At 61.0% G+C, this 17,151-nt stretch overlaps 3 protein-coding genes across 3 annotated transcripts in view; 2 read left to right on the top strand and 1 right to left on the bottom strand.

Annotated features, from left to right (window-relative positions):
• The window catches only part of PACS2 (phosphofurin acidic cluster sorting protein 2), a 421,633-nt gene that overhangs the window by 192,790 nt on the left and 211,692 nt on the right, over window positions 1-17,151 (top strand). The window lies entirely within an intron of this gene.
• Window positions 413-17,151, bottom strand: part of NUDT14 (nudix hydrolase 14) — a 51,397-nt gene continuing 34,658 nt past the window's right edge. The window contains exons 2-6 of the mRNA XM_050797000.1: window positions 8,693-8,867; window positions 5,340-5,383; window positions 4,611-4,675; window positions 4,182-4,419; window positions 413-733 (exon numbers count right to left, since the gene is read on the bottom strand). Of these exons, the coding sequence (XP_050652957.1) occupies window positions 493-733; window positions 4,182-4,419; window positions 4,611-4,675; window positions 5,340-5,383; window positions 8,693-8,773 (669 nt within the window). The 5' untranslated portion in view covers window positions 8,774-8,867 and the 3' untranslated portion in view covers window positions 413-492. The remainder of the gene's footprint in view (window positions 734-4,181; window positions 4,420-4,610; window positions 4,676-5,339; window positions 5,384-8,692; window positions 8,868-17,151) is intronic.
• Window positions 15,198-17,151, top strand: part of BTBD6 (BTB domain containing 6) — a 60,038-nt gene continuing 58,084 nt past the window's right edge. Inside the window, exon 1 of the mRNA XM_050796988.1 lies at window positions 15,198-15,201. The gene's annotated coding sequence lies outside the window, so the exon portion shown is untranslated. The remainder of the gene's footprint in view (window positions 15,202-17,151) is intronic.

The raw sequence follows: 17,151 nt of genomic DNA, 5'->3' as shown, positions 1-17,151 counted from the left end.
CACTTGCCCCAGGAGCAGGCAGCGCACTTTCCCTGCAGTGAGCAGCCTGCAGTGCTGCCTGCCCCATCCTGACACCCGAGGACTGGCTCAGCCACCACTCCTGTGAGTACAGCTCACGCTGCAGCCCCGTGACCAGCAGGCCCACCTCCAGGCCTGCCATGCCACCCTCCATGAGTCCCAGACCCCACCCCTCCTAGTTCCAAGAGAAGGCACAGCCTGGCCCTGCCCATGGCATCCCCAGGCCTGTCCTCAGCCCCACAGCAGCCACTTGCATGGCCTGCCACCAGTTGCTCCTGCTACAGGAGAGCTCGCCATGTCCCGAGGGCCATCTCAGGTCAGGGTCACTGCTCCCCGCCCCTTCCTCAGTCCTTTCCAAGGCCCTGGTCACAACTCAGAACCAGCAGGCAGAGGCTGGAGCTATGTAAGCCTTTATTGGGTCTGCAGAATGTAGGGTAAGTGGCCAAGACTGGCCTCTGTCTAGAACCCTGGATCTCACTGGAGATCCAGGTTGGGGGCCACCTGGCTGAGGAACCACGAGACACCAAAGATGACGCCGAGGGTCTTCGGGATGTCCGGGTCGTCTGCAAAGGCCTGGGCGCCTTCCAGCGGCAGGTGCACCACCTCAATGAGCTCACCTTCCTCTGCCAGGCCCCCACCTGGACCACTACGCTGGGCGTCTGTCACCTCTGTGTAGAACATGGTCTGTCTGGAGCCAGTCAGTCCCACTCCAGACCTACGGGTTGAGACAGGGTCTGCTGAGTCGCCCTGCTGGCCCCCTGGCCCTTCTACCACCCTCCGACTCACCCTCTCTACTCTGCTCCCTCCAGCCCTCCAGTAGGCAGGACTGTGGGATGCCCTCTCCCACCGGATGCCCACCTGGTGTGCACGCCTGTGGCCCCTCCACCAGCAGGGCATCCCTTCCCTGATCAGGTTGTACTCGCCAGGTGGGGAGGGTGTTGTAGATGTGATTAAGGACCCTAAGCAGTGACTTGAGCTCATCAAAAGGGAGAGCATCCTAGGCAGGCATGGCCCAACCAGGAAGCCCTCCAGAGAGTGTTTCAACGCCAGAGAGGGAGAAATTCGGACCTGTCCTGCTGGCCCTGAAGAGGAAGCAACCGCCATGCTGGGAGGGGCCAACAGCCAGCAGAGAGGTGGGACCCAGTTGCCAGCCACCAGGACATGAATTCTGCCATAACCATGTGGGCCAAGGATACCCCATGCCCCCATGAGATTGCAGATCCGGCTGACAACCTGCCTGCCACCTGTCAAGGCTGAGCAGAGGACCCCAGCCCTGTATGCACCCTCCAACCACAGACACCCTGAGGCTGTTCCCGGTGTTGTCTGGAGCCCCTCAGTCTGTGGCCGGCTGCAGAGGCCCATGCCAGACCCCAGCCCATACCTGGGGACAGAGGCTGGCTGGGAAGCAGGGACAAACCCAGCAAGCTGGGAATGGCCTTCCCACAAGGGTTCCCCACCAGGAACCCACAGGACACAAGTTTCAAACTAGGGACAGCATGCACTGACCCCCCCGCAGCATGGCAGAGTGGGGTGGGGTGGCAGCGAGGTCCCCAGGATCAGGCCCAGTGGCCCAGGCTGGGGAGGGGTGAGACGGAGCCCCCTCCCTCAGTGGGCAGTGGCCAGAAGGGGGCTGCTGGCAGCCAGGAGGGTCAGGCACCAAGGAAAGGTGCCTGGACTGGCGTGTGTGGAGGGAGACCACAGGCTGGGAGGACAGGATGGCAGAGGGACCAGGCTGCATTCTGGAACAGGACGGGGAAAGCAAGGTGTGGATCTGGGGAGAAACGGGACTGAGGGGCATCTGGGAAGATGACCAGGGGGTGGGGGAGCCCTGGCTCGCCCCAGGAGGGGCTGTCGGGTACCATGAACCGAGGCCAGCCGGAGGCCTGCAGAGTGGAGGCTGCCCTCTGAGATGGGCCCAACATTCATGGGCAGGGAACAGAACTGGGGGCTTCCATGCCCCACCCCCAAGGCCTCCCCATCCCAGACTGACCTTACCCAGCTGCTTCCTTGCCCTCTAGCCCCTCACCTCCCGCAGACCCCTTCCTGATGGCCCATTTCCGGTGGCGGCCACAGCTGCACCTCTGGGGGAAGTGGCGGGTCTGGGGTTTCCAGCCCCGGTTTCCGCTGGCTTGTGAAGGAGACAGGCCCGGCCCTTGGCCCGGGCTGAGAGGAACCTACCAGCCAGGCTGGGCAATGCCTCCCCCACCCCAGGGCACGTTCCAACTTCACTCCATCACGCCCCAAGCTGACTGCCTCCCCGGGCCTTGTCCTTTGCAGCGGCAGGTAAGAGGCCTGGCTCACCTCCAGAATCAGACACAGGAGCCACGGGCCCTGCCACAGGGTGGGCGAACTTTGCTGTCAGTCCAGCCCCTCATCAGGCCCTCAAAGACAGACGCCCTGACCCCTAGTCGGCCGCATCTCCAGTCCTGTGTCCCTGAAGCCACGGCCTGCTCTTCACAATGCAAGTCTAAGCAGGATGCCCACTTCCCAGAGCCCTCCTTGGCTCCCCAGCACCCTCGCAATCAGGCCGTGACCCTCCTTGGCTCCCCAGCACCCTCGCAATCAAGCCGTGACCCTCCTTGGCTCCCCAGCACCCTCGCAATCAGGCCGTGACCCTCCTTGGCTCCCCAGCACCCTCGCAATCAGGCCGTGACCCTCCTTGGCTCCCCAGCACCCTCGCAATCAGGCCGTGACCCTCCTTGGCTCCCCAGCACCCTCACAATCAGGCTGTGGCCCAGAGCTTGTGCCAGTAGAACCACCGCGGCCAGGGCTGCTTGACCACTTGCCCTGAGAGCCTATGCCGTGCAGCCCCTCTGCCCGGATTCTGCCCAGGCCCACCTCCTCCAGGGGGACCAAGGGGACTCCAACCCCTCCCATGCCTCCCAGCTGTGCTCAGTACCACGGGCCAGGGAGGTGGGGGCGCAGTGGGCGTGGCCGGCCGCGGGGTGTGCACCTGCAGAAAACGAAGGCCCATCCTTCACACCCAAGTCCACCCTTCGGCGTGGAAATTCTGTTTTGCTGAGACGGAGTTTCACTCTCGTTGCCCAGGCTAGGGTGCGATGGCCCAATCTCGGCTCACCGCAACCTCCGCCTCTGGGTTCAAGCGATTCTCCTGCCTCAGCCTCCTAAGTAGCTGGAATTATAGGCTCCTGCCAGCACACCTGGCTAATTTTGTATTTTTAGCAGAGACAGGGTTTCTCCATGTTGGTCAGGCTGGTCTCGAACTCCTGACCTCAGGTGATCCGCCTGCCTTGGCCTCCGAAAGTGCTGGGATTACAGGAGTGAGCCACCGTGCCTGGCCCAGCGTGGAAATGCTGCCTTTAACTTGGAGTCCACCTACCCAGGCAGGAACGCACCCAGGTGAAGTCCTTGAGGCTGCTGAGGCGGGAGGGCCGCAGGTTCAACCCTGAGTGGCCCATGTGCCGGGCTGACAGGCTCAGAGACTCCTGCTGCTTCTCCCAGTGGAGTGGGCCCTAGCCTCTGGAGGAGGTTGTGGAGGCTGGTGCTCAGCTGGTGGGGCTGGGGGGACTCTGTGACACCCTCCTCCTTCCCCAAGACCTCAGCTGGAGTCAGGAGCCCATCGTAGTGTCCCTGGGGAAGTGGATGGGCTTCATCCCAACATCTTGTCCTGGGAAGGCAACCCCAGCTGGCAGGCCTTATGGGGCAGGAGTTGGCGCCTCGACTTTGGCGGGGTCATGTCCCAAAGCACAGGCTCCAGGCCGTGCCTCTTCCCCAGGAGAGCTGGAGCCATCCCTTCTCCAGCCCAGGACACAGCTTCTCCCTCATTCCTGAGCCACCCTCTGAGAACAGAGCTGTGACTCACCCCCACCCCCAGCACCCGGTCTTAATCCTACAGGAAGTAGAGGCACCTGTCAGCAGCAGCTGCCACCCGGCCTGCCCCACACGGCCTGCCCCACACGGCTGGGGGCCGCGGGCTGGAGGCATGGGGCTGAGACGCTCCAGAGAGCCCCAAGAGCCCAGGTTCCGGCCTGGCTTAGGATCTAAGGCGCGCTCTGTCCAACCCTCCCCTAATCCCATGTTGAAAAACAAGGAGAAATCCATCCTGCTTGCACACTCCCAGGGACGGGGCCCTCACCCTCTCCCAGAAAGCCTCTCCCGTCTCCTGAGCCACACCACAGACCTGAGGGCCTGGTCCCACTCACCAGTATGTGGCGACCCGGCGCAGATCAGACGGGGCCAAGTGGTAGCCACACTCCTCCCAAGCCTCCTTGCAAGCCACTTCCTCCAGCGAGAGCCCAGGCTGGTCCACAAGGCCGGCACACAGCTCAACTGTCACCCCCGCTGAGCCGGGCAGGGCTGGCTGCAGCTCCCGGGGCCTGTCCTGGTCTATAGCTGCTAGGGACCCTGGGAAGTGGCGCTCCACCTCGCCTGCATACACAGCTGCGTGGGAGGAAGCCAGACTATGCTCACAGCCACGTGGTGGCCACCTCCAAGTCACCCGTTCAGCCAGGCCCCCTCACAGGGCCTCAGCTTCCCCTGGAGCCCCCTCCCACATCTATATTCAGACCCTCAGGACCACAGGGACCTGAAGGTGACCCTGCAGATCCCCTTCCCACCCCAGCTGGCCTCACCTGGCCGGAACTGCTTCACCAACACCAGGCTCCTCCGAGAAGAGTTGAATAAGAGAACGGTCACGCTGTGTACGGTGGGAGGGGCTCAGCACATAAGCACTCCACTGGCCCTGCTTGGGGCCCTGCCTCCCACCTTTCTGTTCCCAACATGGCCATCCCACCTCCTTGCCAGCAGCCCAGGGAGGTCAGGCCCCTTGCTCAGATAGGATGGCTGAGGCCCAGGCAGGACAAGAGCTTTCCAGGGTCACAGTCCGGCCAGGACCCAGACCTGCTGTATTCCAGCTGGCAGGATGGGAGGCAGGGGGCAGGGAAGGACACACGGGCAGCTGAGTAGGTCAGGGTGCTAGCAGCTGCGGCCGGGTGACTGACAGGACATTTGGCCCTCACTGACCAGCTGCCCACCAGCCACACTCCTCGACCCACGTCGCCATCCAGCCCAGACCCTGGATGCTAGGGGCAAAGGCTCCAGGATGACCTCTCCCTGCCCTGAGAGGACTTGCCCACCATCACGGTCCTGGTGGCCTGAGCTAAGACCTGACTCAGCCCCCAGGCCTCAGGCTGACCCCTCCGGGACAGGAAACCCAGAGGCCGGGCAGAGAGAAGGGACTTTTGGAGCCCCGCAGGGAACAGAAACGTCAGGGAGGAGAGGGCCCCTTCCCCCTGGGCCCAGTGTTCCCATGGACATCAGTCTGGGGCTTCCCCAGTGGCCGGGCTGGGCCAGGCTCTCACCTGTCATGCGTCTTCATGAAGTCCCAGGACTTCTGGGCACCGTTCTAGAAGAGGCAGATCAGCGGTTACAATGTGCCAGGATGGGCAGAGGTGCTTGGGGAACCAAGGAGGCCACAGACCCGCCGCACCCACTCCAAACCAGGGAGATCGGCTCATGGCCTGGGCCCACAGGACCCAGGAGCTGCAGCTCCCGTGGGCAGAGGAGCAAGCAGCCTGGGAGGGGCAGGGAGGTCGAGGACAGCCTAATACCCTAGGAGTGAGGCAGAAGACCAGGGCAAAAGGCAGGGAAGGTATCCAGGCACCCCATGAAACACTGCCCAGCACAGACCGGGCACAAGGGGCTGCAGAGAGACGCACACTGTCACCAAGTATAGGAAGGCTCATGGAGGCTCAGGGAGGCTCAGGGAGGCAGGCAGGACCCCTCACAGCAGGGCAGGGAGGGCCCCCAGGCAGAGGAGATCAGGTTTTCCTGCTGAAGCTTCCTTGGGCCACTGAACAGGGGGAGACGGGAGGGCAGGAGGGGCCAGCACCAGGAGTGGATGGGGCAGGGTGGCGCCCCAGCCAGGTAGGAGATGGCACTGCAGGACTCTGTGACTGTTGTGATGGTGACGGGGCTGGGCCCCGCCTCCCACCCTCCCATCCCCAGTTTCTGGCCGTGGCTCTCCCACATACCCTGTGGTCCTGTTCTCCTGTGGCCACCCTCCACCTTCCCCCTCCACACGCTGGGCACGCCGCCCTGGCAGGCCCCTGCACCCTGGGTGGGCAGGTGTGTGGGCTGGGCCTGCTGGGGGAGGCTGGAACTGACGGATTCTGAGATGCACTCCCATCCTGGGGGCTGGGCCTGGGGTCCCACGGGGTCCCATCTCCGGCAAGCTCAGCCCATCTGCCACTCCGAGGCCCAGGTGAGCTGCTCCTCCCACCCTGGGGGCTCCGCCCAGGCTGTGAAATGGACAGAGCCTGAGCGGCAGACACAGGAAGTGCAGCCAGGACTGCAGAAGAGGGAAGAAGCCTTCCTAAGGACTTCCTGGAAGAGGTGACGGAAGTGAGGGAAGGGATTCTGGGCAGGCAGAGGCACAGAGGCCCTCTGAGCTTGGCTGGCAGGCAAAGGCGTCCTGGGAGGAGAGTGCCCATTTCCAAGGGAAGGGAGGGCCAGTGTCCCGCGCAGGTCAGGATGCCCAAGAGGCCGTGGGGTACCACTCCCGGGAGGCGAGCCCAGGCCTGCCTGACATCCAGCCACCCCAGAGCCAGCCACCCAGCCAGGGCAGGCTTCAGGGAAGCCCCCTGCCCACAGCCTGCCATGTGCCTGCTATGCCCATGCCCCCTCCCCACCACTGCTTCCCCCTGAGTAACATCACCCCATGCGGGTCTCAAGGACCCTCTCAGCTCAAGGTCAAAAGTGTGTCAGACCCTTAGGTCCAGCCAGGTCAAGTTGCAGGAAGGTTCAGGGAGGCCACTGAGGCCTGGGAAAGAGGGGCAGGGCTGGGTGCAAACAAAGCCCCATCACCTCAGAGCCATGGGGGTCCCCCGCCTTTGGTCTGCCTGACATCACAGGCCTCCCCTGGCTGGATGCAGCAAAAAGCTGAGGGCTGCAGCTGTCCCTGGGTGGCGGCCAAGGTCCAACCCAATGTCCCTTGGCCCTGAGAAGACGCCGCCCGGCCTGAGCCTGCATCCGTGTCCACCACAGCCACGGCCCACACCAGCTCAGCTCTGGTTACCAGAGCCCCTCAGCAGAGCTGTGCCAGTGGGCTGCACGCTGAGGCTGCGAGGGCTGCCCTGAGCGCTTCACTGGAAGTGAGGGAGAGAGTGCTGCCACCAGGGCCACAGAGGGCACCTGCCTGGGCTGCCCTGTACCTGCTGCCTGAGGCCCAGCCCTGTGGGGACTGTGCAGCCACAAGCAGGCATCCCATGTGGCCATCAGGGAAAAGGGCAGTGACCCCATGTCCCCACCTGCTGTACCTCGACTGATCCCAGCTGCCCCCCGCCAGCACCACCAGCTTAGCTTTGCCTTGGGGAGAGCCAACAGGACTCCCGCCACAGGGAAAGTGAGGGGCACAGGGCCTCTCTCAGGCTGGGGGCTAAGAGGGCTTCACAAGGATGGTGAGGGGCAGCATCCTGGATGTGATGGGGGGTACAGGATGCCCCCTGAGGGAGGCAGGCAAGCAGAGGGGCACGGCGACCTGGACCACCTGACCTGATAAGAGAGGCTGGGGGCGCTGGACTGACTGTGGCCAGGAAGGTAGTCTTTGCCTAAATGGCATGCAGGAGCTCTGGCAGAGGGGAGATCTGCTGGGGGCAGGCAGGCATGCAAGCAAAAGGTGGGGCCCAAACCGGACAGGGCTGGGCTTAGAGGAAGACAGGCTGGGACTCAGTGATCCACTGGATGTGGGAAGAGGATGGCAGTAGCTCCTTCACCCAACACATATGCCTCATGCCTGTAATCCCCATGCTTTCAGAGGCCAAGAGTTCAAGGCCAGGAGTTCAAGACCAGCTTGGGCAGCAGTGAGACCTCGTCTCTACAAAAAAATTTAAAAATCAGCCGGGTGTGGTGGTGTGCACCTGTGGTCCCAGCTACCGGGGCAGGGGCTGAGGCAGGAGGATCGCTTGAGCCCAGGAGGTTGAGGCTACAGTGAGCTGTGATCATGCCACTGCACTCCAGCCTGGGAAACAGAGCAAGACCCTGTCTCAAAAACAAAACAAAACAAAATATTCCTTGTGAACCTACCATGTGCCTGGTGCCAAGTGAGGCAACACAGCCCCTCGTGTCGGGGCCTGGCATGGGAGAATGTGACACCCTAGGAGGTGGGGAAGGCTGAGCTTAGGCAGATGGAGACTCCAAGGAGGTGCCCTCCCTGGAAAAAAACCCAAGGAGGAAGCCCACTTTGAGACTCGCTCAAATTCTCACTCAGCTCCTTCTCCTACCTCCCTGCTTCCACCCTCTGCACTCCTTGCTCCTTCCTCCTCGGCCCAGCTATCTCCTCCTTCAAGTTGCAGCATGAAAGCCACCATTTCCAGGAAGCCTTCCCTGATCCCCAGGGCAACCAAGGAGTCCCACTGCCAAAAGGGTCGGATTCCGGGGACGGGAAGGATAGGGCCCAGCAATGCTTCCTTGAAAGGATGAGTGGTGTCCCCTCAGATGTCCCTCCTGCGGCCCCTCCCCGGCCTGGGGGCTCACTGGGTCGGGGAACCCGCGATCCGGCGGGCGGAGAAGGGGCCGACCCGGAGCTCGGCGGGAGTCGGGGGCGGGGCTCCGGGGCGGGGCCCGCAGCGCAGAAGGCGGTGGGCGGGACGCGGGTCGTGGGCTGGGCCGCCGGCGGGGCGCGGGGGACGCCGAGGGCGCGGGGACGCGGGCTCACCTGGCGGTAATGCAGCGTGAGCGGCCGCAGGTAGGGTGAGGCGGCGCAGCGGCCCACGGACGCTCCCTCGATGCGGTCCATGGCGGCGCCAGGACAGGCGGGGGTCCCGACCGCAGTGGGGACCAACCCGGGGCAGCGCCCTGGCAGGACGGGAGCTTTCGGGCGGGCGCGTGACGGCGGCTCTGAGCATGCTCCGTGGGTGCGCGGGGCGGGGCGGGGCGGGGCGGGGCGGCCGAGGTGGGCGGGGCTCGCAGGTGCCACCTGTCGGGTGCTGCGCGCCTGGGGGCGCCGGTCTCCGCGGTGCCAGGGGAGCCGCGCAGGCACGTGGGCGTCGCGCAGAGGAAGGACTGGCTGGGTCGACCCCGGCCGCCGGGCGGGGCCAGCCGGACCGGGGTACAGTGCTTGGGTGGGACTCGGGACCTCTTGGCTGGGGGAGGGAGGGCCTGGAGGTGGTTGGAGCCAAGAGCCTGCCCGTTTGGGGTGCCTCTGGGGATGAACCACAACCCTGAGATTAAGTTACTCCAGGGGTCCGCGGGCGGGGCCGGGGGCGGAGCAGCGCCCCAGGGAGGGAGGGACTGGGCCCAGGAAGAGAGTCACCGGAGACCAGAGAGAGGGCCCTGGAAAGAAGCCAGGGGAGAGGAGAGTGGGGCGCGGGAGGGGCCAAAGCTTGGGCTAAGGGGGCTTCCCCTCGAGGTTGCTGGTGTCCAGGGTGGCTGGGAGCTGCCACGCTGTCTCTGCAGCTGTCCCTCCTCCACTCAAAAGCCAGCTGCCCTTCCCTCCTCCTGCAAGTTCTACCTTGATGACGGTCCTTCCTGGGTGTGGAAGGGTCCCAGGCAGCTGCAGTTCTTCCTTGGGCATGGATTCCAAGGACCCCCTCCAAATGCCACCACGGCCTCCACAGGGGCTGGAAACAATATTGAGGCAAGGGAGCTAAGGCCCACACTGGCCCTGAACCCTGACTTGCACCTGCTTTCTGAACTATGGCCCAGGGGAACAGGCTCAGGGTGGACTGGCCATGTGGGCTTGAAATAGACTCCCAGATCCTTGTTCACTATTGCTGTGTAACAAAACACTCCAAAGCTTAATGCCTTAAAGTGCCCCTTTATTGCCTGGCCTATGGATCGCCCAGCTCAGCCAGGCAGCCCTGCCTTGGGGTCTCTCTGCAGTTGTAATCAGGTGGCAGCTGGGGCTGGAGTCGTCTGAAGGCCAAACGGGGTGGACCGTCCAGGATGGCCTCTTCACCCCTGGCCCTCAGTTGGGTGGCTGGAACAGCCAGGGCCAGCTGGCCTCCCTTGTGGCTGGTGTGGGCTTCCCCAAAGCCTGGTGGTCTCAGGGTAGTCGGATTCTCCCGTAGCAGCTGGCTCCTTCCAGAGCACGTTCACTAGGCCAGGCCAAGCTGCCAGGCTTTGTGTGACCTGGCCTCAGATGTCATATGGTGTCATTCCTACTGCATCCTGTGGGTCAGAAAGTCCTGGGCCACCCGCAGATTCCAGGGAAGGGGTATCACCAGGTGGGAACGCTGGGGAACACGGTCATGAAGCCAGCATCCAAGTCCAGCTGTCACCGCCCCAGTAGCTCTACAGGGGCCTGTGTCTCCCCGCTTTAGCCATTCCTCCTGGTGTCCCAGAAGCCAGAGTTTACCCACCAGAGCACCCAGCCCAGAAGCTGGCCCCACCCCACCCCACAGCCAGGCAGGCCTCTTCCTCTGGTGCACGAGGGGCCCAGGGTAAGTGCGCATCTTCGCATGTCCCATGCAGTCCCCTTCCTGCCTGTGATTGTGTGGAAAATGAGGATGAGTCTCAGCTTCCAGCAGCAGCAGCCCTGGGGCAAGCAGAGGCAACAGCAGCCCCATCAAGGAGCCCCTGGGAGAGCCAGCAGCTCTACAGAGCACCGTGCTCCTCAGACTCACTCAGGTCGAGGTGCCCGGCAGTGCAGATTGCAGACCTGAGGTGCATGAAAATATCAGCAAGGTGCCTGCTGTGGGACGCAGCCTGGTGGCTCCTCAAAAAGTTAAGCGTAGAATTATCCTGTGGTCCAGCAACTGTCTTCCTGGGTGCCTACCCAAAGGAGTTGAAAACAGACACTCAGACAGATGCTTGTTCACAACAGCCAAAGGGAAGAACAACACAAGCATCCGTTGCCAGGTGAATGGATCTACAAAATGCAGTGTAGACGTGTAAGGTAACATGACTCAGCCATGAGGAGAGAAATTCCCACACAGGCTACAGTGTGGATGAACCTTGAGACATTATGCTCAGCAAAAGAAGCCAGACACAAAGGCCACGTCTTCCACGATTTTGTGTATATGGAATGTCCAGGCCGGGCGTGGTGGCTCACGCCTGTAATCCTAGCACTTTGATAGGCCGAGGCAAGCAGATCACATGATGTCAAGAGTTCGAGACCAGCCTGGCCAACATGGTGAAACCCTGTCTCTACTAAAAATACAAAAATTAGCCAGCCGTGGTGGTGCGCACCTGTAATCCCAGCTACTCGGGAGGCTGAGACACGAGAATCGCTTGCACCAAGAAGGCAGAGCTTGCAGTGAACTGAGATCTCGCCACTGCACTCCAGCCTGGGTGACACAGCAAGACTCCATCTTGAAAAAGAGAGAGAGGAGAGAGAGAGAGAGAAAGAAAGAAAAGAGGCGGGGCGCGGTGGCTCAAGCCTGTGGTCCCAGCACTTTGGGAGGCCGAGACGGGCGACACTGCACTCCAGTCTGGGCGACAGAACGAGACTCCGTCTCAAAAAAAAAAAAAAAAAAAAAAAAGACAAGAAAAGAAAGAGAGAAAGAATGAAGGAAGGAAGAAAAGAAAAGAGAAAAAAGAAAGAAAAAAAGAAAGAAAGAAAGAAGGAAACGTCCAGAACAGGTAAATCCATGAGACAGAAAAGCAGCTGCGGGCTGGTGGAGCTGAGGGCAGGGAGAATGAAGAATGCTGACTAATGGATGCTGGGTTTCCTTTCCTTTTGGGGTGAAGAAAGCGTTCTGGAACTAAGTGCTGGTGGTCGCACAACAGTGTGAATGTACTACATGGCACTCGGTGTGCACTGTGAAGTGGTTAATGTTCTGTGAATTTCAGTTCCATTTTAAACAAATTTTATTTAGAGACAGGGTCTCATTATGTGGCTTAGGCTGGACTTGAACTCCTGGCCCCAAGCGATTCCCCCACCTCGGCCTGCTGAGTAGCTGGGACTACAGGTTCACACTACCATGCCTGGCTCAGTTCAATTTTTTGTTTTTTAAAAAGGAAAAACCCATGTCACTGAGGCTGTTCAGGAACATTCTACGCTGTCTATGACCATAGGGCCACTGCCCACCCATGGAGCTGAGGACAGGGCAAGCGAGACCTGCTGTCCCTCCTCACGAGATGGAAAGGGAGACAAGGCAGAAGCAGCCCAGACACTTTACCAGTTCCTTCTGTGCACTGGGGTGGCTCAAACAGGGGTTTCGGGACAGGCCTGATGTCACAAGGAGTTAGGACAGGCATGCCAATAGGCAGAGGACAGCCTCCCTGAGGACACGACACTCCCCAGAAACCCGAAGATCCAAGTCAGGAGAAAGGAAGCTGTCCTGGCAGGAGGAGACCGAGGCCGGAAGAGGCGTCATGGCCCTGGGGGCAGTTCCCTTGGCCTGTGTTTGGCACATCCCCTGGGGCACTGGGAGTCTTGGAGGGGTTGGGCAGGGCAGGTGGTCAGATGCCCCTCTGGGAGGTCACTGCCCCTGTGGGAGGTCACCGAGACTGCCTGGGGCCAGGGGAGGAGGGGACTGGTCTGAGGGCCTTTGGCTGTCCAGAGCGGTGGCTGTGCAGAGGGTGGCTTTGGTCCCCATGGAAGCTGGTGCAGGAGGAGGTGGAGGAGGAGCTTGGTTTGGGGAGGGGCTACAGGAGGGGGAATGAGAGGACTCAGTGTGGCCAGGTGGCCTGAGTCACGGTGGAGAGCTCTGAAAAGCCACCTCTGGCTTTGGCAGTGTGGGGGCTTCGGAGACCCTGCTGAGTGTAGTGGCAGAGGCCCCTGCAGACGCCCTGTAGCAGGGCCAGAGGGCACCAGCGTCAGCTCCCCAGGGCTGCCAAGACAAACCACTGCCAACCCAGCAGCTGGGAACAGCACAGCCATGGCCTTCCAGCCCTGGGGGATGAGTGTCCAAAATGCATCCCACTGGGCGAGGGTCAAGGGTCACAGGGCGGCTCCTTCTGTGGGCTCCAGGGGAAGATCCATTCCTTGTCCTCTCCAGCTTCCCGAGGTGCCCCCGGCCCCCTCCTCACCTTCGAGGCCAGCAGAGTGCCCCTCCGTCCTCTCTCTGACTCTGCTGCCATCCTCCATCTCCACCTCCACCCTCCTGTTGCCTCTTCTGAGGCCCTTGTGACCACATGTAGGGTCCCCCGGGTCACCCAGGACCATCTTCCTGTCTTGGGTCCTTCTGTAGTCAAACCTGCTAAGTCCCCTTTGCCACCGACGCTCCATACTTGCGGGTTCTGGGGATCCAGGTTTGGACTCTGGGGAGGATGCATCGGGAGGGCATCACCACCACAGCAGGACCCTGTGGCACCAGGATCTCCACAGCAGGACCCCGTGGCACCAGGATCTGCGGCCTGGGGCCTTGCCTCGAAGCAAGTGGGCCGGTTTCTTGCAGGACACCGAGGAGATTGCTGTGGGCTTCTGTCCTTCCTCTGTAAGGGGAGTGAGGCAAGGTCCCCTGCTAAGGATGAGATGGGAGGGGAGGGAGGCAAAGTGGCCTCGTTGGCAGGGAGCTTGGGTGCGGGCCCCGAGGGAGCCTGGGGAGCAAGGCTTCCTGGTGACGCCCGGCGGGGGGATGCTCCTGGGCCATGCTGGATGTAGGGCAGGTACAAGGGGGACCACTGGGCTCCTCCAGGGCTCAGCTCCCTCCCAGTAAGGTCACAGGCAGCAAGTGGGTCAGAGAGTTGAGGACGCTGAACAGGGAGCTCCAGACATGACAGAGCCCAGGTGAGGGGCTGGGGGCTGGGGAGGACGTGGGGAGCCAGGGGCAGGAGGGACGTAGGGGAGCCGGGGGCGGGGAGTCCGAGGTAAGTGCAGAGGGAGTGTCCCAAGAGAAGCTGAGTTGAGGGGAAGTTGGAGGAGGGTCAGGATGGGGGGTCAGGAGGTCTGGGGTGTGGGCACGGAAGTCCACTTGGTATGGGCAGGAGTTGGGTGCAGAGTGCTCATAAGTGAGCAGAGTGGCAGGCTCCAGGACTGGCCGCGGGGGGGTAAGGGGGTACAGCAGAGACCACACCCAGAGGAACAGCAGGGGGCTGGGCCGTGTGTGTGTGTGTGTGTGTGTGTGTGTGTGTGTTTGTATATGTGTGTGTCTGTGTAAGGGAGAGTGTGTGAGAGAGGGAGTGTGAGTATGGGTGTGGGTGTGGGGGGTATGTTTGTAGGGGGGGTGTGTGTGTGTTGGGGGGAGGGTATGTGTGTGTGGGGTTTGGGGGTGTGTGTGTGTGGGTGTGTATAGGGGTGTGTGTGGGGGTGTGTGTGTGTGGGTGTGTATAGGGGTAGGTGTGGGGGTGTGTGGGGGGGTGTGTGTGTGCGGGGTATGTGTGTGAGTGTGGGGGTGTATGTGTGAGTGTGGGGGTGTATGTGTGACTGGGTATGTGTGTGGGAGGTGTGTGCGTGTGAGTGTGGGAGGGTATGTGTATGTGAGCATGGGGGGTATGTGTGAATATATGTGGGGTGTGTGTGTGAGTGTGTGGGGGTTATGTGTGGGGTATATGGGGGTGTGTGTGTGTATGGGGGTGTGTGTGGGAGGTATGTGTGTGTGGGGGTGTGTGAGTGTGGGGGGGTTATGTGTGTGCATAGGGGATGTGTGTGGGAGGTATGTGTGTGTGGGGGTGTGTGTGAGTGTGGGGAGTATGTGTGGGGTATGTGTGGGGGTGTATGTGTATGTGTGTATAGGGGTGTGTGTGGGAAGTATGTGTGTGTGGGGGTGTGTGGTGGTATGTGAGTGTGGGGGGTATGTGTGTGTGTGTGAGTGTGGGGGGTATGTGTATGTGAGCATGGGGGGTATGTGTGAATATATGTGGGGTGTGTGTGTGTGAGTGTGTGGGGGTTATGTGTGGGGTATATGGGGGTGTGTGTGTGTATGGGGGTGTGTGTGGGAGGTATGTGTGTGTGGGGGGGTGTGTGAGTGTGGGGGGGTTATGTGTGTGCATAGGGGATGTGTGTGGGAGGTATGTGTGTGTGGGGGGTGTGTGTGAGTGTGGGGAGTATGTGTGGGGTATGTGTGGGGGTGTATGTGTGTGTGTGTATAGGGGGTGTGTGTGTGTGGAAGTATGTGTGTGTGGGGGGTGTGTGGTGGTATGTGAGTGTGGGGGGGGTATGTGTGTGTGTGTGAGTGTGGGGGTATGTGTGGGGGTGTGTGTGTGTGTATAGGGGGTGTGTTTGGGAGGTATGTGTGTGTGGGGGTGTGTGGTGGTGTGTGAGTGTGGGGGGTATGTGTGGGGTATGTGTGGGGGGGGTGTATGTGTGTGTGTGGGAGGTATGTGTGTGTGGTATGGGGGTGTGTGGTGGTGTGTGAGTGTGGGGGGTAGGTGTGGGGTATGTGTGGGGGTGTATGTGTGTGTATAGGGGTGTGTGTGGGAAGTATGTGTGTGTGTGGGGGTGTGGTGGTGTGTGAGAGTGGGGGGGTGTGTGTGTGTGTGTGTGAGTGTGGGGGGTATGTGTGGGGGTGTATGTGTGTGTGTGTATAGGGGGTGTGTTTGGGAGGTATGTGTGTGAGGGGGTGTGTGTGTGTGAGAAAGTTGGGGGGGTATGTGTGGGGGGGTGTGTGTGTGTGTGGGGAATATGTGTTGGGGGTGTGTGTGTGTGTGGGGGATGTGTGTGTGTGTGAGTGTGGGGGGTGTGTGTGTGTATAGGGGGTGTGTGTGGGAGGTATGTGTGTGTGGGTGTGTGTGTGTGTGAGTGTGGGGGTATGTGTGGGTGTGTGTGTGTGTATAGGGGGTGTGTGTGGGAGGTGTGTGTGTAGGGGGGTGTGTGTGGGGGGGGTATGTGTGTGTGGGGGAGTGTGTGTATGTGTGTGAGTGTGGGGGGGGTGTGTGTGTATAGGGGGTGTGTGTGGGAGGTGTGTGTGTGGGGGGGTATGTGTGGGGGTGTATGTATGTGTGTATATAGGGGGTGTGTGTGTGTGGGAGGTATGTGTGTGTGGGGGTGTGTGGTGGTGTGTGAGTGTGGGGGGTATGTGTGGGTGTGTGTGTGTGTATAGGGGGTGTGTGTGGGAGGTATGTGTGTGGGGGTGTGTGTGAGAGAGTGTGGGGGGTATGTGGGGGGGTGTGTGTGTGTGTATAGGGGGTGTGTGTGGGAGGTGTGTGTGTGGGTGTGTGTGTGAGTGTGGGGGGTATGTGTGGGTGTGTGGGTGTGTGTGTGTGTGTATAGGGGGTGTGTGTGGGAGGTGTGTGTGTGTGTGTGAGTGTGGGGGGTATGTGTGGGTGTGTGGGTGTGTGTGTGGGTGTGTGTGAGAGTGTGGGGGGTATGTGTGGGTGTGTGGGTGTGTGTGTGTGTGTATAGGGGGTGTGTGTGGGAGGTGTGTGTGTGGGTGTGTGTGTGAGTTTGGGGGGTATGTGTGGGTGTGTGTGTGTGTATAGGGGGTGTGTGTGGGAGGTGTGTGTGTGGGTGTGTGTGTGAGTGTGGGGGTATGTGTGGGGTGTGTGTGGTGTGTGTGTGTGTGTATATAGGGGGGTGTGTGTGGGAGGTATGTGTGTGTGTGTGAGTGTGGGGGGTATGTGTGGGTGTGTGTGGGTGTGTGTGTGTGTATAGGGGGTGTGTGTGGGAGGTATGTGTGTGGGTGTGTGTGTGAGTGTGGGGGGTATGTGTGGGTGTGTGTGTGGGTGTGTGTGTGGGGGGTATGTGTGGGTGTGTGTGGGGGTGTGTGTGTGTGTATAGGGGGTGTGTGTGGGAGGTATGTGTGTGTGGGTGTGTGTGTGTGTGAGTGTGGGGGGTGTGTGTGTGGGGGGGTGTGTGTTTGTGAGTGTGTGTGCAGCCAAGCTTCTGCACTGAGTGGGAACAGGGCGGCTTCACTAAGCAAAGGGGCCGAGCAGGTTGGAGCTCCTGCGACCCAGAAGCGCGCTGCAGAGGAGGCTGAGTGTGGAAAGGCTTCCTCCCAGGCTGAAGGTCCTGCCTTTGTGAGGTGCTTGGCAGGGAGAGCCCAGGAGCTCCTGTTTTTTTCTGGGCACCTGGAAAAGCCTTTTCTTTTCACCCTTGATAGGGAGTTTTGGTGATAGTTAGGTTGTTTTTTGGGGTTTTTTTTGGTGGGGGGTTGTTTTTGTGTTAGGCAGGGTCTCACCCTTGCCCAAGTTGGAGTGCAGTGGTGCGATCTTGACTCACTGCAGCCTCGACCTCCTGTGCTCAAGTGATCCTCCCACCTCAGCCTCCTAAGTAGTGGGGACTACAGGTGCGTGCCACCACGCCCAGCCAATTTTTTGTATTTTTTGTGGAGATGAGGTCTCGCTATGTTA

This window comes from Macaca thibetana, chromosome 7 (genome assembly GCF_024542745.1).
Source record: "Macaca thibetana thibetana isolate TM-01 chromosome 7, ASM2454274v1, whole genome shotgun sequence".
NCBI lineage: Eukaryota > Metazoa > Chordata > Mammalia > Primates > Cercopithecidae > Macaca > Macaca thibetana.
Note: the sequence above shows the minus strand (reverse complement) of the source record. Positions and strands in the feature narration are given on the sequence as shown.